General features: G+C 40.0%; 1 protein-coding gene across 2 annotated transcripts in view; it reads right to left on the bottom strand.

Moving 5' to 3' along the window:
* Positions 1–26,254, bottom strand: part of LOC137055795 (zinc transporter ZIP11-like) — a 181,758-nt gene that overhangs the window by 63,821 nt on the left and 91,683 nt on the right. Inside the window, exon 6 of one of the 2 annotated variants that reach the window (XM_067429700.1) lies at positions 20,523–20,652. In XM_067429700.1, the coding sequence (XP_067285801.1) occupies positions 20,523–20,652 (130 nt within the window). Of the gene's footprint in view, positions 1–20,501; positions 20,653–26,254 lie in introns of both variants that reach the window. The other variant, XM_067429699.1, reaches the window with a different exon arrangement.

Raw genomic sequence — 26,254 nt, 5'->3', positions numbered from 1 at the left:
CACAGGGAGCCGAAGCTCATTATAATATGAAAAGCTTATCCAATCCTAGCCGTGGGCGTTTACTTCCAAGTCTTCGGTGCGGCACGCCCATAAAAACCAAACGCTGCAGGAGAGAGCCTCAAAACCAGGGTAGAAAACAGCCTTTTACTTATTCATTATGATGTTTTTGAATGTAAAAACTATGCAAATGTCATAAGTTGACCTGAAAAAATTGTAAAAGCCAGTTCCTGATCTCTCAACAAATGGGATGTCATTAAATTTCATGTGCATGTAAAGGCAGACAACCCAAAACTTTTGGCAAAATAGTGTATATACGCGTTTTTATTCTATTCAAAATATAAAATATTGCACTCTTGATTTAAATCAAGAAATTATTGTCGATGCAACCTAGTTATCATATAACAGTGGTCAAATACTGAAGCTGAAGTCTTAAATCTTTCAAATGAGAGGCAGTTTGTCCAGAAGATCAAGTAAGAGTGTTTTAACGTGCAGTGGATGTTGAACAACAATGGCTGTTGGCGATCTTTGTATGTAAAGGGGTAAAAAAATAATAATAAAAAAAAACATTTAATGGCTTAAAAAGACATGCAATATAGTGCATATAGCACATCATATTTACTGTTATCTGTATACTTTTTTGCCACTGTCTCCATGGAAAAGTTCAGTTTGAACATTCTGCACATTATCTTTTGTGTTGGACAGAATAATATGAGCTTGCTTGATGGGAGTTTACTGATATAATACATCGATCCTACCAAATACAATACAGTTACAGAAACATCCACTGTATGGAAGTTTAACCTGGAAAAAGCAGAAGGCTTTAGCACCCTCTACTGGTCAGATTTGACACCCAGTGGCACTGTTGCATTTTAACCCATGTCACAAAGGACAATCCACTTCCATCTAATCGCATGGACTTCTTCATCCGCACAGTCCTTCCTTATCTTTTCCCATTACTCCTCCATCATATGCCTGGAGGATTGTTGAAATCAGAAACAGGTGCAGCGCTTATGAGCGCAGGTTGGAATTAACGTAATACCCCACAGGCAGAGCACTCGAACACAGGTTTGCCAATGTGAACATTTTACATCTGTTATGAGCTTTCTGATCTTTTGTCCAATCATTCAAAGGCAGCCATTACAGGTCATGTCATGTTCACAAACGGACACACACTGACCGCTTCTCAGCCGTCAGTCCTACTGCGAGACCAGCCAGAGAAAGAGAAAGATCTTGTTAAAATAACTCGCATCCATATTTTATCTCACAAATGTCATCACAGATGTGTTTGATGGAGTATAGAGAAGCTCATGCACATATCTATATATCTAACATATGAAAGCCCCATCCATCTCTGTCACTTCATTTGCTATCACTACATAATTTAATTTTTATACATATAATAGCCACATAACAAAGAACATATATTTAAATGGGTCATGAACTGCAATGTTTTATAATGTTTCCTGTGGTGCACTTTTAATGCTAGTATGATTTTTACATCAAATATTGTCATAATTTAGAAATAAAATGCATTTTTCCTACCCTGATTGTAGCCTCTGATTTAAACGCTCTGTTTGAAGGGGCGTGTCTGCTTTGAGACTTCAGTGTAAACGCCCACTGCTGTGATTGGCTGCTGTGAGACTTCAGAGTAAACACCCATTGCAGTGGTGATGTGATGATGAATTGGGCGAGGCCAAAGCTGTGATGATGAAGTGGGCGGGGCCAAAGCTGTGATGATGAAGTGAGCGTTGATCTTCTTCTGCAGAGGTGGCCTTTCTCCATCTATTATAGGCTCATTCCACAACGAGTCGTTCTCTGGGTTTAGTTACAATAAAAGCTGTTTTTGGACTAACAATGAAGTTTTCAGTTCTGAAACTTATAGGTTATTCTTATAATGTGATGACCTCTAAATTGTCAAAAGATCATGACCCCTTTAAATGTATATATAAATTATATTTATTAGCCTATATAGTTTTAGAGATATATATCATCAGGCCCAAACTGCAGTCTTCCAAACACAGTGAGTCTGTGGATCTTTAGCTACCATAGAAACACAAGGCCATCGGTCCCAGTCATACCCATGTTTACATTCATTCTGTATAATTCATCATGTGTCAAGCGTGCATATTCATGGGATCACGCCACCAGCATATTCTCTGCATAATCCAGCATCTTTCTGTTAACAGAGGACAGAGGTGACTCACGAAAGTAAACCGCACACACTGCTTTTAACCTCATCTCACCTTGTCTGCTCTTATGTGATCAGGCATTGAAAAAACGAGAAACGTTCCACATGCCATTATGAAAATTACATTGAGATCTGTATTCATTAGAGTTGCGATCATTCTAGAACATGCTGCCCTTCAGGCTTTTAGGTCTTTGTTTCCGAATGTGTGATCACACTGAATACTTTAAGTCATTTGTTTTCAATGAGAGTTGGTGATTTTCAGGAAGATGAGTTATTATTATTAGTATTATCCATTTAAAGGTGCACTATGCAGCTTTTATCCACTGGAGGGCGCCTATGCAAAACAAATGCGTAGTTTGATGACGCAAAGTGTGAGCGCAGCATCTTGGGAGATGTGGTCTTCTCATCACAGCCGGTGAAAAATAGGACTCGGGCAGAAATCACGTTCATGCATGCGGTTATTAACGTTACTGTAGTGTAAAGCAGAGCAGGACCGAGTGTTATGGACCTGAGCACAGCTGCTGGAGCGATTGTTAAACAAATACCCGCCTCGCGAATACCGGGACTTTTATTATGACGGGACGGGACTCATTTGCCGGGCGCCTGCACTGATCCGCTCTTCCGGTTATGATTTTGAGGTAATGTAGCTCTGTTTATCATATTGGATACATTTAAGTGTGTTCAAAACGATGTTATGACGTTACTCCGTGCGTTCAGTTGTTCACACTGCTAAGAGTAAAGAGCTCCTGCCAAATAAAAGCCGAAACCGAGGGTAACGCAGATATGACGCAATTGACAGGCGACTCTCTCAAATGCAATGCTGCAACGTCCCTGCCCTTAGTTAAAATAGCAATTTTCTCACAATTTACAAATAGTTGGAAACATCTGGGATATTGTAGGTCCTCAACTGAACAAAATATATAACACTGGCCTAGTGGTTTTTGGATATTTTACTGCAAAAATACTACATAGTTCACCTTTAATGTTTTATTATTTTTGTGTAGTATTAAATTAAACAGAAATGCATTTCATGACTGAGTGCGTTCACACTTGGCATGTTTGGTTAGATTCAAACAAACTCTGGTGTGATTGCTCTGTTAGTGTGCTTCATTTAAATAAGTGTGAGCGCTGCCGTCTGAACCCTGACACACACCAAACAAACAGATGAGAAGATTGGTACCCTGGTTGGGTCGACGACTGAAATATGAATGAAACACAGACCAAAGACTTCTAAACAAGCCAAAAACAGTATGTGATGCAAGATGCAACCTAAATATGCAACCCTAAAAAGGACACAATCAACATAGTCATGATATTGCCAATTATTGTCAGCGTTTGTGTGTAACAGAGGAATTCCTGGTGCTGTTTTGCCTCCTTTCATAAGCTCTTTGAGATTCTCAGCTGGTAAAAATGCCATCATTTGTCCCAATTATATGTCAATAGAGCCATTTGTTTTTATATCTTTAGGTTTGGTGTTAAAAATGACAGTGCGAACGCTAAACAAACCAGAACTGAATGTATTAATTAATTTTTTGGCCCGGATCAATAGAATATAATAAGCTTGAAACATTTACAATCTGCCCGAATTAAACATGAAAATGTCACTACACAGCAATAACACAAACTACAAAAAAATATTAAATGTTAAATGACCTGAAATAAACTACAAACTACAAACTATATATTTATTTCATACTAGGTATACATCTAATCCATTTACTTATTTATTGACATATCGTTTGAGACTAATACAATTTAGAGTACTTCTTTATTGCACATTTCTTAATATGAAGCATAAAATGTGTTTTAATATCTCTATTAGTAAGGATATGATCAGTCTTTAAATGCAAGATATTTGAAGTATATTTGCAATAGTTTATTTGTAGCACAATCAAATATACTTTGTTTGGACCTCAGCACTATTTCTGTATTACTAAAGTGCATTAATTACAACATTACTGTAGTTGTTCCAGTTCAGCAGACTTGATCAGTATATCAAAGTACAATTGCAGTGTATTTATATTCAGTAAATAAATATGTGAAGGTATTACTCAGCATAAAATAAATGTATTTCAAATACATGTTGGTATATTTATTTTTCACTTGGGAAATAATGAAAAAACTAAACTTGAAAAAAAAAGTGATTAAAAATTCAAAACAATCAACGTCCAGTGATGTGGTTACTTCAAGTGTATGCATATGGACAATGGATCATGCACAGCACACATTTATCTACAAACGATTTCCTCTGCATATAATGTTCATTTCTAACAGCATTTCTCATCAAGCAGAACAATACTATGATGTTTTGCCCAGTTACACAGCCCAGCGAGAACCAGTTAACCTCCAGCTGTGAGTGTGTACGGGGCACAGGTTTTTATCGCTTGTCGATTTATCGCGTTGCGTCCGGTGTCTCGTGTCATTGACTGCAGTACAAACACCGCAAGTCGACACAAACTAAAACACTGACACACACAAAGCCCTGACCTTCAACTCTCTGAAAAACACTTCTAGAGCTGTTTGATGATGGATTTCAATTCTATTTTTAAGATGGACTAAGACATGCACACACACACACACACACACATGCATACCATGGCACCGTTACTTTTAAGATCTGATAATAGTCATCAGCGTTGGGAGTTCTCTCGTCTCTCATCATCAGGTGCTTATGATAAGACAATCAAAATACCTCGATAATTGCATGAACTGATTACCCAAGATCGGATATACCACGATCCTCCTGATTTAATCAAAACCACAAGAGACAATTACTAAACATTAGAGTCTTCTACAAACCACGATCAACCTCATTGGCAAATATCATCAGTAATTTCAGTGGCAGAATTAAAAGTTCAGAATTTTCCTTTATGCACTAAAAGCCTGTTCACGACTCAAATGTGTTCAACTTAACCACAGTAAAAGGACGACACTGTTAAAATGCAAATATGAAGACGACGGGTGAATCATTGTGTATTAGAAAGTGGAAGACATTAGCAAAGCTCCATTAAAGCAAACAAGCTCATCTTTGACATCTTAATGCAACTGACCATGAAAGCCATTCACTGTGAGATTGACTCCAACAAACACTTCTCCAACTGTAATAACCCAGCTGGTTTTACTCTGTGGGCATGTCTATACACTCTAAAAAATGCTGGGTTAAAAACAACCCAAGTTGGGTTGAAAATGCACCAACCCAACAATTGGGTTGTTTTAACCCAATGGTTGAGTTGTTCTTACCCAGCAATTGGGTTGTCTTAAGCAACATTTAACCCAACCACTGGGTTAAAACAACTCAACCATTGGGTTAAAACAACTCAACCATTGGGTTAAAACAACTCAACCACTGGGTTAAAACAACTCAACCATTGGGTTAAAACAACTCAACCACTGGGTTAAAACAACTCAACCATTGGGTTAAAACAACTCAACCACTGGGTTAAAACAACTCAACCATTGGGTTAAAACAACTCAACCATTGGGTTAAAACAACTCAACCATTGGGTTAAAACAACCCAATTGTTGGGTTGGTGCATTTTCAACCCAACTTGGGTTGTTTTTAACCCAGCATTTTTTAGAGTGTATATTTCTCAATTGTTCAGATGGCTTACAAAACCAAATGTTCCTTTGAAATCGTAGGAGTTTTTCAGAAAACTGCAGTCTTTTAGCATTAGAATTTTTGAAGATGAATAAAAGTATAATAATATAAATGATGAAGTGAAATGTCCAGTGAGTGGCCCTAAAAGCACATTGAGTTTTATCTGAAACAGATTAATGTCAATCTGGCAATGTTTTTTTTTTCTTTTTTCATCGGCTGTTTTAAGTATCACGTCAGTTTGGAAGTGAAATGTCCGGTGAGTGACGCTAAAAGGTTTGACAATAGCACAGCACCGACACTAAACCTGGCCACCTGAGGTGAAAATCAAGTCTATAAAGTGCTTTTAATATGCTCGAACATAAACCATGTGAAAAATGAATGTCAGCATCATTCATTGCTGAGTATTTTATCCTTAAAACTGAAGTGAACCAAAGACGTTGGGTTATATGTTCTAATGTGTCTAAAGAGCATATATACAAAATAAAAGTAAATAAAAGTAATGTTATGCTGGCTGATTAAATTTAAAATCACACTCCAACATGTCATAATAGCAAAATCGTAATTGAATATATAATTTAATCATGGGGATAACATTCCCATGCCCAACGCCTCTGTGTATGCCAAAGGTTTCTCATTGAAATCAGTGGAGCATCACTGTCGAAACATGACGCTAAAGGAGTCCCTGTGCGCAGTAAAAAAAAGTGACGGCAAAACGTCCTGACCAAGAGTAAATATGTGACAAGTTGAGAGTGAGAACGTTTAGGATAAAACACATTTGCTGAAGCAACCATGTCATTTTAGTGTTTGAGCTCTTTGGTGACTGGTGTTTCAGGAGACTCGTACCCAAGAGCAGTGCTGTACCAGCTGAGCTGCCGAGCAAGTTTACAGAACTGATTATTTGATGCAAACGTCAAAATGTGTTCGTTTACAAATCATGCACTATGGGAAAAGTGTTTTGAGGTCATAATATTGTGCGAGGAGGAGCCTCTATTAATCAATAATCTGCTCCTGCAATCATAATCTGTGTGAAAAGACATAAAAGTCGTTGGTGCAGATGGAAACTGCAGTGATTTGTATGTAAAGGAGCGTTTTGCAATAATGCCTTTCCATGTTAGTGGCAAAGTGTTGAAAGAAACTAGAGTTTTGTTTGGGGCATTTGAAAGCATGTCAATTAGATATTAGCTGTGAAATGTCAAGCACACATTCAGAGACGGGGAATTAGAGTACATCAATAAACAAAATAAGCAGGTGAAAGTGTCAGCTCTTAAGATCTGTGATACACTCGAGACTTAATTGAGATTATACAATTACTATGCAGCATATTAAACCATCTAAGCAATCATCTCAAGTATTTTGAGAATGGAAAAGGAGAGCCATGTCTTGGTTTATTTGTAGTAGGACGTCTTTTCATGAAGCAATTGGACTTTAGGTTTATATATAAATATAAACCTACCGATCAGGCATGCCATTATGAATATCCTATCTGACTACTCATCGAGGCATGGACTCCTCTAGAACCCTGAAGGTGTGCTGTGGTATCTGGCACCAAGATGTTAGCAGCAGATCCCTTAAGTCCTGTAAATTGCGAGGTGGGACCTCCATGGATCGGACTTGTTTGTTCAGCTCATCCCACAGATGCTCGATTGGATTGAGATCTGGGGAATCTGGAGGCTGAGTCGACGCCTCAAACTGGTCGTTGTGCTCCTCAAACCATTCCTGAAGCGTTTGTGCTTTGTGTCAGGAGCATTATCCTGCTGGAAGAGCCACAGCCACCAGAATACCGTTTCCATCAAAGGCTGAACATGGTCTCAGCAATGCTTAGGTAGGTGGAGCGTGTCAAAGTAACATCCACATGGATGGAGGACCCAAGGTTTCCCAGCAGAACATTGGCCAAAGCATCACACTGCCTCCACCGGCTCGCCTTCTTCCCATAGTGCATCCTGGGGCCATGTGTTCCCCAGGTAAGCCACACACACACACACACACACACCCGGCCATCCACGTGATGTAAAAGAACACTTGATTCCTCAGACCAGGCCACCTTCTTCCATTGCTCCGTGGTCCAGTTCTGGTGCTCACGTGCCACTGTTGGTGCTTTCGGCGGGGTCAGGGGTCAGAGGTCACCCTGACTGGTCAGCGGCTATGCCGCCCCATACGCAACAAACTGAGCTGCTCTGTGTATTCTGACAGCTTTCTATCAGAACCAGCATTAACTTCTGGAGCAGTTTGAGCTCCAGTAGCTCGTCTGTTTGATCGGACCCCACGGGCCAGCCTTCGCTCCCCACGTGCATCAATGAGCCTTGGCCGCCCATGACCCTGTGGCCGGTTCTCCACTGTTCCTCTTGGAGCACTTTTGATAGATACTGACCACTGCAGACCGGGAACAGCCCACAAGAGCTGCAGTTTTGGAGATGCTCTGACCCAGTCGTCTAGCCGTCACAATCTGGCCCTTGTCAAACTCACTCAAATCCTTACGCTTGCCCATTTCTCCTGCTTCTAACTCATCAACTCTGAGGACAAAATGTTCACTTGCTGCCTAATATATCCCACCCACTAACAGGTGATGAAGAGATCATCAGTGTTATTCACTTCACCAGTCGTACCTGATCGGTGTATTATTTATTTATTTATTTATTTATTTATAATTTATGTATTAATTTATTATTATTTGCACATATATATATATATATATATATATATATATATATATATATATATATATATATATATATATATATATGATCGCAGCATGAGCAGCTCATATGCTGCTGAAAATAATGTAATAAAATAATGCCTTCCATAAGGTACGAATCTGAGCCGGAGAGAATGAGTGATAATGCCTGTGTATTCAGGCCTGCTGTGTTTCTTGGCAAACGCTCAGCCTGATGGGCTCCGCCTCCATCCTTACCTTTAAATACTATCTCCCCATAACAAGCCGGGAGCCTCAGGAGGAATCTCACAGCGAACAAACACAATAGGGGAGTAAACAGCGAATATTCCCAGCACTTTATAAACACTGATGCAGAGAGAAGACGACGTGCAAACACACACACTCAGGCGGGCCGCAGGCGACAATAAACATGATATTTTCTCGTCATTCAGAAAGGCGAGCAAATAGAGGAGAACTTTGATATTTCCAATTACACAGTAAATAATTCAAGTCAAATTTTCGTTATCCATAATTATTTTACCCCCTCCTCACTGACTCTTAGACGTAAAGCTTGGTCACGGCCGCAGGTTTGCTGTCAGCTTCATTTTAGTTTATAACAAATACAATATTCAATAACAGCCTCTGTGATTCTGAAATGTTTTTTTTTTTTTATTTATTTTTTTGCAGTACACTGAACTCACCTCAAAAGTGCTGGGAAAATGTAATTCCTCCTAAAATGACCCTTAATTTTTTCATTTTATTTAGGTATTAACCCAAAAAAGCTATGAGGAAATATTTTGTAACTCCTGATTTGTGTTGAAACTAATGAAGAATCGATTTATCAAATTATTAAATTAATAAACATTTAATGAAATAAATGACTGTAAATGATTCCTGATGTGCTCATTTTTAACATTTTTAATGTTTTGTATATATATACATATATACATATATATATATATATATATATTTTTTTTTTTTTTTTTTTTTTTTTATTATTATTTGTATTGTGTTGTCTCTATGGACCTATGTGTCTTGAATAAAAGTTGATTGATTTATCCTCACCCCCTGACAAAGGTTTGCAAGACACAACACGTGCACTTGTCACCTGTTTTTAAAAGAATAAGCCCTGATGAATTAAAGGCTTTTTGACTTTTTCGACACCCTCCGAGTGCCTTGGAAATTTTTTATATATTGATTGGAACCTTTCCTGACATCCACAGAGCACCGGGATGAGAACATACACACCCCGCAGCACTTCTTTGGCTTATCCTTAATCACTTATCGTTTTCAAAAGACAAATATAGACAGTGTATGCCGGTCAAACGTTTGAGAGCGGTGAGATTTTTTAATGTTTTTAAAGAAGTCTCTTCTGCTCACCAAGGCTGCATTTATATTATTAAAAATACCACACAAAAAAGTTGTAAAGATGTTGTCACATTTAAAATAACTGTTCTCTATGTGAATATATAGTAAAGTGTGATTTATTCCTGTGATCAAAGCTGAATTTATCATCATTACTCTAGTCTTCAGAGTCACATGATCCTTCACTAATCATTCTCACATGAGGATCTGATGATCAACACACATTTAGGATTACTATATTTAAGCTTTATATTATATTTATAAGCGTTATATTTCAGATCAATGCTGTTCTTTTGAACTTTCGATTAATTAAAAAATCCTGGAAAAAAAAGAATTCAACACTGATAATAATCATAAATGTGTGTTGATCATCAGATCCTCATCTGAGAATGATTAGTGAAGGATCATGTGACTCTGAAGACTGGAGTAATGATGATAAACTCAGCTTTGATCACAGGAATAAATCACACTTTACTATATATTCACATAGAATAGTGTGCGTCATTGTGTCAGTGTGCGCCAGTGTGTGTTAGTGTGTGTCAGTGTGTGTCATTGTGCGTCAGTGTGTGTCATTGTGCGCCAGTCAGTGTGTGTCAGTGTTTGTCAGTGTTTGTCAGTGTTTCAGTGTTTGTCAGTGTGTGTGTGTGTGTGTGTGTGTGTGTGTGTGTGTGTGTGTGTGTGTGTGTGTGTGTGTGTGTGTGTGTGAGAGCCTGTTTATGTGGTTTATGAGGACACAAATTTGTATAACTACATGGGTATTACACTGGTATTACACTATAAATGTGGTTTATGAGGACATATCAAATGTCCCCATAATTCAAATGGCCTTAAAAACATACTAAATGATGTTTTTTTGAGAAAGTAAAAATGCAGAATGTTTCCTGTGATGGGTAGGTTTAGGGGCAGTGTAAGGGGATAGAAAATATGGTTTGTACGGTATAAAAACCATTACGCCTATGGAGAGTCCATGTAAACCACATAGACCAACATGTGTGTGTGTGTGTATGTGTGTGTGTGTGTATGTCAGTGTGTGTGTATGTCAGTGTGTGTCAGTGTGTGTGTTTGTCAGTGTGCGTCCGTGTGCGTCAGTGTATGTCAGTGTATGTCAGTGTGTCAGTGTTTGTCAGTGTTTGTCAGTGTGCGTCAGTGTTTGTCAGTGTGCGTCAGTGTATGTCAGTGAGCGTCAGTGTATGTCAGTGAGCGTCAGTGTATGTCAGTGAGCGTCAGTGTGTCAGTCTTTGTCAGTCTTTGTCAGTGCGCGTCAGTATATGTCAGTGTTTGTCAGTGTTTGTCAGTGTATGTCAGTGTGCGTCAGTGTGCGTCAGTGTTTGTCAGTGTGCGTCAGTGTGCGTCAGTGTGTCAGTGTGCGTCAGTGTGCGTCAGTGTGCGTCAGTGTGTCAGTGTATGTCAGTGTGTGTCAGTGTGCGTCAGTGTATGTCATTGTTTGTCAGTGTATGTCAGTGTTTGTCAGTGTTTGTCAGTGTCAGTGTATGTCAGTGTGCGTCAGTGTGCGTCAGTGTTTGTCAGTGTATGTCAGTGTATGTCAGTGTTTGTCAGTGTTTGTCAATGTATGTCAGTGTTTGTCAGTGTTTGTCAGTGTGCGTCAGTGTCAGTGTGCGTCAGTGTCAGTGTGCGTCAGTGTCAGTGTGCGTCAGTGTGTCAGCTTATGTCAGTGTTTGTCAGTGTATGTCAGTGAGCGTCAGTGTTTGTCAGTGTATGTCAGTGTTTGTCAGTGTTTGTCAGTGTGCGTCAGTGTCAGTGAGTGTCAGTGTTTGTCAGTGTATGTCAGTGTGTGTCAGTGTGCGTCAGTGTATTTCAGTGTTTGTCAGTGTTTGTCAGTGTGTGTCAGTGTCAGTGTGCGTCAGTGTGCGTTCATGCGTCAGTGTGCGTCCGCGTGTGTCAGTGTGCGTCAGAATGTCAGTGTATGTCAGTGTTTGTCAGTGTATGTCAGTGTTTGTCAGTGTATGTCAGTGTTTGTCAGTGTGCGTCAGTGTGTCAGTGTGCGTCAGTGTGCGTCAGCGTGTGTCAGTGTGTCAGTGTATGTCAGTGTGCGTCAGTGTGCGTCCGCGTGTGTCAGTGTGCGTCTGTGTGTATCAGTGTTTGTCAGTGTGCGTCAGTATGCCTCAGTGTGCGTCAGTGTGTGTCCGCGTGTGTCAGTGTGCGTCAGTGTTTGTCAGTGTGTGTCAGTGTGCATCATTGAGTATCAGTGTTTGTCAGTGTGCGTCAGTGTGTGTCAGTGTGTGTCTGTGTACGTCAGTGTGTCTGTGTGTGTCAGTGTGTGTCAGTGTGCGTCAGTGTGCGTCAGTGTGTCAGTGTGCGTCAGTGTACGTCAGTGTGTGTTAGTGTGTGTCAGCGTGTGTCAGTGTGCGTCAGTGTGTTTGTGTGTCAGTGTGTGTCTGTGTGTGTCAGTGTGTGTCAGCGTATGTCAGTGTGTGTCAGTGTGTGTCTGTGTACATCAGTGCGTCAGTGTGTGTCTGTGTACATCAGTGTGTCTGTGTGTGTCAGTGTGCATCAGTTTGTGTCTGTGTGTGTCAGTGTGCGTCAGTGTTCGTCAGTGTGTGTCAGTGTGTGTCAGTGTGTGTCAGTGTGCATCAGTGTGCGTCAGTGTGTCAGTGTGCGTCAGTGTGTGTCTGTGTGTCAGTGTGCGTCAGTGTGTGTCTGTGTGTCAGTGTGCGTCTGTGTGTGTCTGTGTGCGTCAATGTGCGTCAGTGTGCGTCAGTGTGCGTCAATGTGCGTCAGTGTGTCAGTGTGCGTCAGTGTGTGTCTGTGTGTGTCTGTGTGTTACAGTGTGCGTCAGTGTGCGTCAGTGGGTGTCAATGTGCGTCAGTGTGTGTCAGTGTGTGTCAGTGCGCGTCAGTGTACGTCAGTGTCTCAGTGTGTGTCAGTGTGCGTCAGGGTGTGTCAGTGTACGTCAGTGTGTGTCAGTGTGCGTCAGTGTGCATCAGTGTGTGTCAGTGTGCGTCAGTGTGTCAGTGTGCGTCAGTGTGTGTCAGTGTGCGTCAGGGTGTGTAAGTTTATGTCAGTGTGTGTCAGTGTGCATCAGTGTGCGCCAGTGTATGTCAGTGTGCATCAGTGTGTGTCTGTGTGCGTCAGTGTTTGTCAGTGTGAGTCAGTGTGCGTCTGTGTGTGTCTGTGTGCGTCAGGGTGCGTCAATGTGCGTCAGTGCGTGTCTGTGTGTGTCTGTGTGTAACAGTGTGCGTCAGTGTGCGTCAGTGTGCGTCAGTGTGCGTCAGTGGGTGTCAATGTGCGTCAGGGTGCGTCAGGGTGTGTCAGTGCGCGTCAGTGTACGTCAGTGTCTCAGTGTGTGTCAGTGTGCGTCAGGGTGTGTCAGTGTACGTCAGTGTGTGTCAGTGTGCGTCAGGGTGCGTCAGTGTGTGTCAGTGTGCGTCAGTGTGTCAGTGTGCATCAGTGTGTGTCAGTGTGCGTCAGGGTGTGTAAGTTTATGTCAGTGTGTGTCAGTGTGCATCAGTGTGCGCCAGTGTATGTCAGTGTGCATCAGTGTGTGTCAGTGTGTGTCTGTGTGCGTCAGTGTTTGTCAGTGTGAGTCAGTGTGCGTCAGTGTGTCAGTGTGCGTCAGTGTGTCAGTGTGCGTCACTGTGTGTAAGTTTATGTCAGTGTGTGTCAGTGTACGTCAGTGTGCGCCAGTGTGTGTCAGTGTATGTCAGTGTGCATCAGTGTGTGTCTGTGTGCATCAGTGTACGTCAGTGTTTGTCAGTGTGCGTCAGTGTGTCAGTGTGCGTCAGTGTGTGTCAGTGTATGTCAGTGTGCATCAGTGTGTGTCAGTGTGCGTCAGTGTGCGTCAGTGTGTGGCAGTGTGTGTAAGTTTATGTCAGTGTGTGTCAGTGTGCGCCAGTGTGCGTCAGTGTGCGCCAGTGTGTGTAAGTTTATGTCAGTGTGTGTCAGTGTGCGCCAGTGTGTGTCAGTGTGCGCCAGTGTGTGTAAGTTTATGTCAGTGTGTGTCAGTGTGCGCCAGTGTGTGTAAGTTTATGTCAGTGTGTGTCAGTGTGCTTCAGTGTATGTCAGTGTGCGTCAGTGTGTCAGAGTGCGTCAGTGTGTGCCAGTGTGTGTAAGTTTATGTCAGTGTGTGTCAGTGTGCGTCAGTGTGCGCCAGTGTATGTCAGTGTGCGCCAGTGTATGTCAGTGTGCATCAGTGTGTCAGAGTGCGTCAATGTTCGTCAGTGTGCGTGTGCGTGTGTGTGTGTGTGTGTGTGTGTGTGTGTGTGTGTGTGTGTGTGTGTGTGTGTGTGTGTGTGTGTGTGTGTGTGTGTGTGTTAGTCAGTGCTCCTCATAGGGCTCCTGCAGCACTGCACAGTTTCACACTGAACTCAGTGAGCTGAATCCGGAGCTGGAAAAGGAAACGTGCAGCGCTGAGAGTGAGAGCTCAGCAGAACTGACGGACTCTGGCCACAGCAAAACCAGCAATACTTTCCCCACAGAAAAAAACATCAGAATGACCAGTGGCTTATATCTGTGATGTAAGAAACGGCAAACGGACATCTTCACTCATACCCCCACAACTCTCTCTCTGTGTCTGGGAATGTCTGATGGATGGTGTGTACTGTGATGGCTGGAAAGGAAAAGCACCCGGAAAAAGGAACACAATAATAAGCAGTTTAATGATAATACAGTCTATGAAGCCTCTATACAACAGGTATTATTAATGCATTCAAAATGCATTTTAAATAATTCCAACAGTTATAATACATTATATGAATTTTTCTGTTATTTAATAAACAGTATAATATATTAAAATATCTTAATCTCTTATATTACATAATGTGTTATCTTTAACCTCTTGGTCAGTCAATTGTAATTTGTTTTTTATTATTAATTATATTTTATTTTATCAAAATTATTTATGTGGCACTTGCTATGATCTAACAAAAAAAACTAAAAACCTAAACCCCCATAAATATGTATAAAACAGCACATTATTTTAATTTTAAAGTGCAAGAGATCACAGTGTAAGTGTGGTATAATAATGAGTCAAATGTGTCACGTGAGCGTCTTTACATTCATTTAAATCTATATTTACCATATTATCGTGTGCAATGACGCATTATGGATACCTTCACAATACACTGCATATACAGGCTTCATGGAAAGTGATTTATTCCGGTTTGGAGATTAATCATCAAGAGAAACAGATGTGAGAACAGCAGCAGGCAGAAAATTGAACTGTCAGACACGCCATTTCCTGGGAACCGTTTGTCTGATCGTGTGCAAACACAGAATATTTGCAAAGCTGACGGTGAATTTGAAGGCGGTCTTAACCAATAGATGATGAAGAAACAGCATGCAAACCCCCAGAGCAAACACCCCTCAGCTCTCACTTTATGACTTCTTTCTAAGCCTGTAATGCGGCCTGCAGAGTCCAAACAGCGGGGCGATGTAATCGGGCTCAGACATAATCGCCTCCCTTCAGGGCACCTCGATCAGCCTTCATTTCATGCCAGATAACCAACTGGAGTCACGACGGCACACCTGAGACCCCCCCACCACACGCACACACACACACACGCCACCCTCACTTTAAATAGCTGCGCTCTCTGAACTGAAACCAGCGCATGAGCACACACAGGCACTCAGAGCCAAACCCATCCGCACCAGCCTCTATCAGCAGCTTCAGGAAGACTAACTGTTTGGCTTTACATTCATTTTCTATTGAGTTTGCGATTTATGGAACCCTGATACCAAAATTTGGGACAAATACATACAGTTTGAAAACCATTTCTAGTCATAAATATAATAATCATCAAAGTAAAGATATTTGCAAACACACAGAAGCCGTCTAATTAAACATTCTATCATAAATAAATAAATGCTTTGATTTTTTCATGTACTTATTTACAAACTTAACTATTTTAATAAATAAATTATAAATTGATAAATAAAATAATCTATTTGGTTAAATACATAAATAAATAATACATTAATTTTATTTTATTTATTTATTAACTTAACCATAATTTATTTAGTGAAATAAATTATTAAAATAAAACAGTTTATTTTAGCATTATTTTGATGTTTGTTTGCAGCTACTTAAATAAATAAACAAATGTACTTTTTTATTTATATATTGGACAAAATGTGTTACTCTAGTATCACTTTCATGATAAATAAATAAATAAATAAATAAATAAATAAATAAATAAATAAATAAATAAATAAATAAATAATGCATTCCCTCAAATACATTTTTTTTATATATATATATATATTTTTTTTTCTATTTAGAAGCAATAAATGGTGCATCATTTAGAGGTGAATATAATCTAGTATAATAATGCATTATTTTTTTTTTATTTACTTAACCATAATTTATTTAACGAAATAAATGATTAAAATAAAACAATTTATTTCAGTATTGTTTAGATTTTTTAAAAAACAGTCACTTAAATAACTTCAATTTTATTTATTGATTGAAAAAAAATATTTTATATTTTTATATTTTTATTTACTTGTTTAAGTAACCATAATTTATTTAGTTAAATAAATTATTTAAAAAAACTTTATTTTAGTATTGTTTTGATAATTCATCAAACTGTTAGTTAAATAAATAAACTTAAAATAGATATATATATTTATTAATACATCAAAATTTACTCTAGTATTGCTTAGATTGATAAATAAATAATGCATTTACACAGGATTTATTTTTATTTATTTATTTTTTACTGTGGCTAACAGATACTGATAATCATAATATTCACAAAAGCCAAGTATGAGTAATTTTAATCCTGTGTGAAACTGGTTTATTACACTAGCTGAATACAATCAGGAAAATATAACTGTTAATACCATTAACTATAGCAAAAGTATGATAATTACACCAAACTGACATTGCATTTAGTCATTTCCTCGAATAAGCTTTATATCATGTACAGTATATAAATGATGTATTTATTTGTGCCGTTATGTAAACATGAAGCTGTACGTCTGATCTGATCTGATCTGCGGTCAGTTAATAATGTCATAAAGCGCCAGCGGCTGTCAGAAGCTGAATGAGGTTTCAGCCGTTTTAGCAGGATGAACTTTCCACATGTTCAGCATGTAATATTTTCACACTCGTTTAGCTCTGATAATTAGACTGTTTGGATTCTGCCTCAGGAATTACAGCTGCAGAGCTCTCAACAATGTTCTCAAGGCCAGATAAATCCAGCTATGGGTTTCTCTCTCTCCATCTTTACTGAGAGTTAATAAAATCCATGTTTTTCATAATGAGCCATTTGAACTACATTTCTTTGGGAATCTCTGACATCAAAGTGAAAATGCCATTACGCTTAATGGGTGAAGAAGAGCAGCCATTAGTCATTTCCGAATGCTGGAATATTCAGATGATATTCAAAGTCATTCAGAAAAGCTGATATAGATCTGATATTATGCAGGAATGCCACCAGATATGTCAAATATGGAAGCAAAAATGTAGTGTCCCTGTAGTGAATTCTTCTGATTTATAGTAATAATTGTATATATTGTAATATACACTAATCAGGTATAACATTATGACTACTGACAGGTGAAGTGTATAACACTGATGATCTCTTCATCACGGCACCTGTTAGTGGGTGAGATATATTAGGCAGCAAGTGAACTTTTAAAAAAATGGGCAAGGGTAAGGATTTGAGCGAGTTTGACAAGGGCCAGATTGTGACGGCTAGACGACTGGGTCAGAGCATCTCCAAAACTGCAGCTCTTGTGGGCTGTTCCCGGTCTGCAGTGGTCAGTATCTATGAAAGGTGCTCCAAGGAAGGACCAGTGGAGAACCGGCCACAGGGTCATGGGCGGCCAAGGCTCATTGATGCACGTGGGGAGCGAAGGCTGGCCCGTGTGGTCCGATCAAACAGACGAGCTACTGGAGCTCAAACTGCTCCAGAAGTTAATGCTGGTTCTGATAGAAAGCTGTCAGAATACACAGAGCATCTCAGTTTGTTGCGTATGGGGTGGCATAGCCGCTGACCAGTCAGCATGACCTCTGACCCCGCCGAAAGCACCAACAGTGGCACGTGAGCATCAGAACTGGACCACGGAGCAATGGAAGAAGGTGGCCTGGTCTGAGGAATCACGTGTTCTTTTACATCACGTGGATGGCCGGGTGTGTGTGTGTGGCTTACCTGGGGAACACATGGCCCCAGGATGCACTATGGGAAGAAGGCGAGCCGGCGGAGGCAGTGTGATGCTTTGGCCAATGTTCTGCTGGGAAACCTTGGGTCCTCCATCCATGTGGATGTTACTTTGACACGCTCCACCTACCTAAGCATTGCTGAGACCATGTTCAGCCTTTCATGGAAACGGTATTCTGGTGGCTGTGGCTCTTCCAGCAGGATAATGCTCCTGACACAAAGCACAAACGCTTCAGGAATGGTTTGAGGAGCACAACGACCAGTTTGAGGCGTTGACTTGGCCTCCAAATTCCCCAGATCTCAAACCAATCGAGCATCTGTGGGATGAGCTGAACAAACAAGTCCGATCCATGGAGGACTTAAAGGATCTGCTGCTAACATCTTGGTGCCAGATACCACAGCACACCTTCAGGGGTCTAGAGGAGCCCATGCCTCGATGGGTCAGGGACCCATATTATATATATATATATATATATATATATATATATATATATATATATATATATATATATATATATATATATATATATATATATATATATATATATATATATATATATATATATATATAATTTTTTTCTGTCTTTATTGTTACCATAAATATCACTGAAAGCCCTCTAGAATCAGCATCTGTCTGATCCACCTGTGCTCTTCTCATAGTGGTAAATTACAAACATTACATCATAATATCTCAATTAATATTTCATTAATGTGCACTATTCATGGCAAATCAATTTAAAGAGACCCACCACCAGCACTCCATAGCACACACTATACTAAAGAGCAGAGGTGTGACGAGATCTCACGAGACTCAACTGTGACGAGATTTCTCGTCGAGGTGAAAAGCTGTCTCGTCATATTCTCATGACCTGGTCATGAAGGAGAGTGAGGGTGACGTTTATATTACGCCTCCACTCTAGTTTTGCTTTTTATAGAAATAAAAACTATTTAATTCAGGTGGATAATCGTAACAGTCGCTTCAATTCCATCAGCTCATAGAACGATCTGTTTGCAGTAGTGATCACGTGAAGAGAACATAAGCGTGTGTTATGAGTGTGTGTTGTGTTAATGAAGCGCTCAATTGAGCTGTTGTGTTATAGTGTGTTACATGTTAGTGGACTAGACTGTGGCGGAGGATTCATTGAGCAGCAGAAGCGCCAGACTTATATTTTAAACTGCAGGTACAGCACCACCGCTCCCTAATCACAGAGTATACGCTCGGTCGCGAAATATAAAGTGAAAGTAAACGGGGTGAATGTGTTACCGCTGTTTGAAAGCGATCAATGAGGGACGCAAACATCTTCCCATATGAGAACTATCTATTTGTAGCCATCTCTTAGCTCTACACACCATGCTTGAGGAAAAAAACAATCTCTATTTGCACTTTGAATATTGAGTTTTGATTATAGTTATTGTTTGCTCTTAATATCTATGATCAATTTGTGGGAAGGATCAGTTAGGAGGTCAAATGAAGCTCGTGCAATTCTTAGATCTAAAGAGACAAATAACTTCATAAAAGCGTCCCGCGGGTCGGTGCAGCACTAACAGTTCCCCTGAACACTGCAGGAGGAGTTCACATGCAGGTGTTCTTCTGGCGGCGCGTGTGAAATGTCTTCATCCCAGGTACAGTCAGTGGCATATGTCTCAGCATGTCATATGAATATAATTTAACAGGTTTTATTTTTTTCAAACGCCAAATAATCGCAATGCTCACGTCTACAAGCCAGCATCATTATAGTAGTCTATTGGTTAGCGTTTTACAGAATCTATATGATACTTCAGTTCAGTGTTTGAGTGGTCGGTAATCACCGTAACAAGCAGGACAGCATCGGTCGGGCACGCCTCCTTCAGCTCACGCCGACGAGCAAACGCTGGTCACATGTTGATCCTCGTCCTGCCTTTAATCACAGCACTTTTTCGTTTCCTCTTATTGCTTTCCTCCAACAAAACCTTTTCTTTCTTATTTGTCTGTGCTGCTTCAGACATGACTATATTATCTGATGAACAACGTTGGGCTCGCACGTCCGAATGTAAGGAAGTGTGTGTGTTGGTGGAAGTGACGTATATGCCGTAAAGCAGTCGAATTTTGTAGTTCTTTTTGTTCTCGGGTTACTACCCGAAACCCGAAGTTTAAAAGTACGATTAAAAACGATACAAACCCCATCAGGCTATGGCAGACGTGTCATTCAACCTATTGTACGTCAATGTATCATCACAAGAGTCTTGAAAGAATATAATGAAGGTTGAAAAGTTACCTAGTGTTGCGTTCATTTCTAGTCATGTATTTCATCATTGTAGATTTCTTAAAAATACTAGGTTATGTAAAAGTCTCATCTCGTTCTCATGCACCCAATCGCATGTCTCATCTCGTCTAGTCTCGAGAAAAGTGTCTCGTCACACCCCTACTAAAGAGACATAAGAGCCGCAATAATGTCCCAGAAGAATGTGATTCAAAAGCGGAAGGAAAGCCAACAGGGACCCCAGAGAGAGCCATCAATACAGCTGACACACACCTAACACTATGTTTGATAGCATAAGAGCAGAGAGCAGACTGTGGGATCGTGAAGAAGAGCTTGCCTGAGTGAAGTCCTGCTCTACCTATCCTGATGGACATCTCCTCCTCCTCCTCTTCCTCACACAGGCCAGCCATTGAGCTCTTCTTCTTCTGCTTGGCCAGTTTGCCATCGGTCGACAGCGCCAGAGCCGTATGAGGGTCCGTCACGACGCCCTGCAAAATGGACAAATATAAACACATTTCAAACGGCATTGAATTGTGAACTATTCAGCGAGATCTCATCTTTAATAAAAGCTTATATCTGACAAAGTGCCTTTCAAAGCCTTACCCTTTAAAAGCCTTGCACCTTGTGCTTTTGCTTTTCAAACATTATTAACGCCCTAGTCTGACACCATTTGTCTAGATGTCAAGTCAGAAAATATCTACGCAAACAAAATGCCAATAGGGGTTCAGTCACTGATATCGACCTACATATATTTGTCTTTAGAAAAAGATTAGCTTTTGAAAACAGAAGACAGGTGAAATTGCAGGCATCCATTTCAGAGCTGCCATTAGTGAAGATCCTCGGGCTGTTGCATTCGCTCTGAATAAGTAAAAGCAGAGAGAGATGTGACATTAAGAAGTCACATTACCACGGGGGGAAATCTATCGCAAAACAAAGACACGCTAGGCTGAAATTGAGCTGAATAACGGATGACACACTACTTAATGTTTACCATTCCTCTACATTCAACTAACATTTTAATAAGATGATTAAATAAATTATATCATTACACTGTACAAATGACTGAATCCCTTTTTTTTACGCTGCTGAATTCGTCTCTGCAAACCAGCTAAACTTTGCTGTATTTATGTGGCTTCACTAACTGCTGTCCAAAACTGCTGCGAGTAAACCTCACCTCAAAGCAAACACCTCAATAACGTCGTCTATAGACTCTGATGTATGTGAGAGCCGGCGAACTGGCAGAAAGAGGCGAGCCATGATGAGCGTAACTGCAGGCAAAAACAGCTTCTCTTCTGAAACTGCACAATGCGTCTCTTCCATTAGAGTGAAGTGTTTCTGATATTGATTGTTTGATCTTTACAGCTACACTATAACAAATATTGGGTTATTTTTTCAACCCAAATCCTGGGTTGAGCCTTTTGGGTACCCAGTGTTTGGGTAGTTTTTGTGTTACTCTGATCCTAGGTCAGACGTAACAACCCAGTGTTTGGGTAGTTTTTGTGTTACTCAGATCCTGGGTCAGACGTAATAACCCAGTGTTTGGGTAGTTTTTGTGTTACTCAGATCCTGGGTCAGACGTAATAACCCAGTGTTTGGGTAGTTTTTGTGTTACTCAGATCCTGGGTCAGACGTAATAACCCAGTGTTTGGGTAGATTTTGTGTTACTCAGATCCTGGGTCAGACGTAACAACCCAGTGTTTGGGTAGTTTTTGTGTTACTCAGATCCTGGGTCAGACGTAACAACCCAGTGTTTGAGTAGTTTTTGTGTTACTCAGATCCTGGGTCAGACATAACAACCCAGTGTTTGGGTAGTTTTTGTGTTACTCAGATCCTGGGTCAGACGTAATAACCCATTGTTTGGGTAGTTTTTGTGTTACTCAGATCCTGGGTCAGACGTAACAACCCAGTGTTTGGGTAGTTTTTGTGTTACTCAGATCCTGGGTCAGACGTAATAACCCAGTGTTTGGGTAGTTTTTGTGTTACTCAGATCCTGGGTCAGACGTAATAACCCAGTGTTTGGGTAGTTTTTGTGTTACTCTGATCCTAGGTCAGACGTAACAACCCAGTGTTTGGGTAGTTTTTGTGTTACTCTGATCCTGGGTCAGACGTAACAACCCAGTGTTTCGGTAGTTTTTGTGTTACTCAGATCCTGGGTCAGACGTAACAACCCAGTGTTTGGGTAGTTTTTGTGTTACTCTGATCCTGGGTCAGACGTAACAACCCAGTGTTTGGGTAGTTTTTGTGATACTCAGATCCTGGGTCAGACGTAACAACCCAGTGTTTCGGTAGTTTTTGTGTTACTCAGATCCTGGGTCAGACGTAACAACCCAGTGTTTGGGTAGTTTTTGTGTTACTCTGATCCTGGGTCAGACGTAACAACCCAGTGTTTCGGTAGTTTTTGTGTTACTCAGATCCTGGGTCAAACGTAACAACCCAGTGTTTGGGTAGTTTTTGTGTTACTCTGATCCTGGGTCAGACGTAACAACCCAGTGTTTGGGTAGTTTTTGTGATACTCAGATCCTGGGTCAGACGTAACAACCCAGTGTTTGGGTAGTTTTTGTGTTACTCAGATCCTGGGTCAGACGTAATAACCCAGTGTTTGGGTAGTTTTTATGTTACTCAGATCCTGGGTCAGACGTAACAACCCAGTGTTTGGGTAGTTTTTGTGTTACTCAGATCCTGGGTCACACGTAATAACCCAGTGTTTGGGTAGTTTTTGTGTTACTCAGATCCTGGGTCAGACGTAACAACCCAGTGTTTGGGTAGTTTTTGTGTTACTCAGATCCTGGGTCAGACGTAATAACCCAGTGTTTTTAACCAGTGTTAAACCAGTGTTAAATTCACGCATTAATCACTTCACATCTGGACTATTGCAATGCCTTATTTCTTAGTCTTCCTAAAAAAAACTTATTGCAAGATTACAGTCCAGTATGTTCAAAACTCAGCAGCAAGAGTTCTCACCTCCACTAGGCGCTCTGCTCACAGTACTCCTCTGCATCATGACCTTCACTGGCTTCCTGTAGCTTCACATATACACTTTAAGGTATTGCTTCTAACGTTCAAAGCCTTAAATGGTCTTGCTCCCCAAAATCTGTCTGACCTACTCTCCCCTTACTGCCCTGCCCGGTCCCTTAGATCAGCTGAACTTGGTTTGTTGTCTGTCGCTCGTTTCCGTTCGTCTACTGTTGGAGGAAGGTCATTTAGTATAAATGCTCCTCAATTATGGAATTCGCTGACTCTTACACTACAAAATATCTCATCTGTGGGTGCATTTAAGTCCCAGTTAAAAGCATATCTATTCAATAAGCATTTTGGATAATGCAATTATATGTATTTTGTGATGTGTATATATAGATGTATATGTAGGTGTCTAAATGTACTGTAATTGTGCAATGTAAAGCGACCTTGAGCTATGGAAAGGTGCTATATAAATAAAACTTGTTCTTCTTCTTCTTGTTCTTCTTCTTCTTGTTCTTCTTCTTGTTCTTCAAATTTTCTGAGATTCTGAATTTGGGATTTACCTTAGTAGTCAGTTATAATCATCAAAATTAAAAGAGATTAACATTTGAAATGTATCAGTCTGTGTGTAATGAATGAATGTAATATACAAGTTTCACTTTTTGAACGGAATTAGTGAAATAAATCAACTTTTTGATGATATTCTAATTATATGACCATCACCTGTATATGATGATAACATGCATTTAATCACATTATTATAAACATTAGCAAATCTTGCATTCACTTTAAACGAACGAATGAACGAATGCAGGATGGCTTCCAATAGACTCACATCAATAGTGACTCTCATTTAGAGGCTCAGCCTGCCTGAAGACGTAAATAAATCAATAACAGCTCTTTCAGTCAATCCAGGGAAGTCAAAAGCCTCTCATCTCTCAAATCTAATATGAAGGAAATGTCACGACCACCGGAGAAAGAATATCAGAAATTCACTAAAAGCAAGCACCGAAGAGCCCTACATAGATATAATCTATAATCAAAACAGCAGAACATTCTGTGAGGCAGAGACCGAACAAATTATAACTGTGATAGGCTGCCTCAACATCCTTCTGATTGACATATATATATATATATATATATATATATATATATATATATATATATATATATATATATATATCCAGTGCAATCATGCATCATCAATCAAACAATCACACAATCAATGACCGCAATGAATATTATCTGCAGTATAAGAGAATTGGAGTGAGTGTTTGATCTATAATTCAGAAACTACTCCATCAAATGTTCATATCAACAAAATGTAAGGATACATTGGCAAAGCAGCATTAGTTATCATCAGAAACTGATGGTAAAGAGTGTAATTTTTTTAAAATGCTTTCTTCTGTTAGTTTGATATGCAGAGAGAACTTGAGCGATATAATCACAGTCTGAGCAGAGAAGAAAGTGTGTGACCTACAGCAGAACGTCTTTGCTCCTTATTCCAGATGAAACGTGTGTAAACATTGATGCATGTCTTTGAGAACAGCCAATGTGTACGCTATTAACCTCTTTCACTTCTGAGACAAGATCGACAAAATCTCATCAGCTTGGACCCTATGACCAAACACACACACACACACCCACACATTCATACACACACACACACATTCATATATACACACACACACACACACACACACACACACACACACACACACACACACACACACACACATTCATACACACACACACACACACACACACACACACACACACACACGCGCATGCTCACATACACTTACACACACACACACATACATACACACAAACACACACACACACACACACACACACACACACACACACACACACACACACACTCATAAACGCACACTCACACTGTGTCACTGGGATACAAAAGTCAGCAGACAGGGGAAAATTTAAGTCTCCTTAACACTTTTATGAGAACATTTTCGTAAAAACATTTTAAAAAAAAAATGCATTTAAAAAGCCACAAAACAGTATTCGTAAATCTCCATGTCAAGGTGCCATATTATACTTTCTCAGAAATTACCTTTCATGCAGTGTGTAATAGAGCAGTTTGTGAATGTAAAAGGTCTGCAAAGATTAAAGTGCAGATAAAGGGAGTTATTGTCTCTCAAAAGAAAGAAGCGATTCGTCAGTAATTCCAATCTCTGCTTGAACCCACGTAGGTTTGTGACTAATTTGCATAATGTCAGTCTATGGTCTTGATTGGCTGAGCAGCGTCTCTTTGCCCCGCCCCTAAAACACCATTGTAGTGTCTGAGACTGGAGGAGTTTGGTTGGTGTCGTTCATGTGGAGAAGAAGCTGTTTTCAGCTGCCAAAGCAAATCCACTGCGATGAGATTGATACGATAAAAACATAAGTTGAACACAGTCTGCTCGGACAGAAAACCACTTTAAATTGTATTGTACACGCATGCATTTTCAGTGAAGCTGCTTTGAAATGATATGTATTGTTTTAAACCCACACCATCATTACTGTTCGTATCTCTGTACATCAAGAGCTGAGATTCAGATATGATAAGCATTTGCTTTCTGACCAATCACGAGACTGGGTCACCTGACCAATCAGAGCAGAGCTGACTCTCAGAAAGGCGGAGTTTAGAGAGAAAAAATCCTGGATCGAAACGTTTCAGACACTTTGAGAAAAGAGCTGATGTGTATTATGAGAAGAAAGGGTTTTTTGACCTTGTATGCATGTAAACCTGTTATAAGAGACTCCAAAACGAGGAACCTTTAAAATAGCACTTTAAATCTTCTAATAAGGCCCTTTAAATCTTCAAACTGAGGTCTTAGATCTATAACGCTCAATTTTCTAAATGCATAGTATGTGAGACTCGAGAGTGATTATATTCCTGCTCTTATCAATGTCCTCACAATCTCAGGCCGTTTATTACCTTACGATTGCACTGTCAAATGAAATGCACACAGAGTTCACAAACCAAATCTCACTTTATCATTGAAATAACATGCAAGCAGTGCCCTCTGTTTTCCTCTCGACTAATATATATGTTCAATATCGTATCGACTGACACGTATGAAGAGACAAGCTTGCGAAACCCACACAGGGAAAAATCCATAGAAG

This window comes from Pseudorasbora parva, chromosome 21 (assembly GCF_024679245.1).
Source record: "Pseudorasbora parva isolate DD20220531a chromosome 21, ASM2467924v1, whole genome shotgun sequence".
Classification (NCBI taxonomy): Eukaryota; Metazoa; Chordata; class Actinopteri; order Cypriniformes; family Gobionidae; genus Pseudorasbora; species Pseudorasbora parva.
The sequence above is the reverse complement of the archived record's forward strand: the minus strand, read 5'-3'. Positions and strand labels throughout refer to the sequence as shown.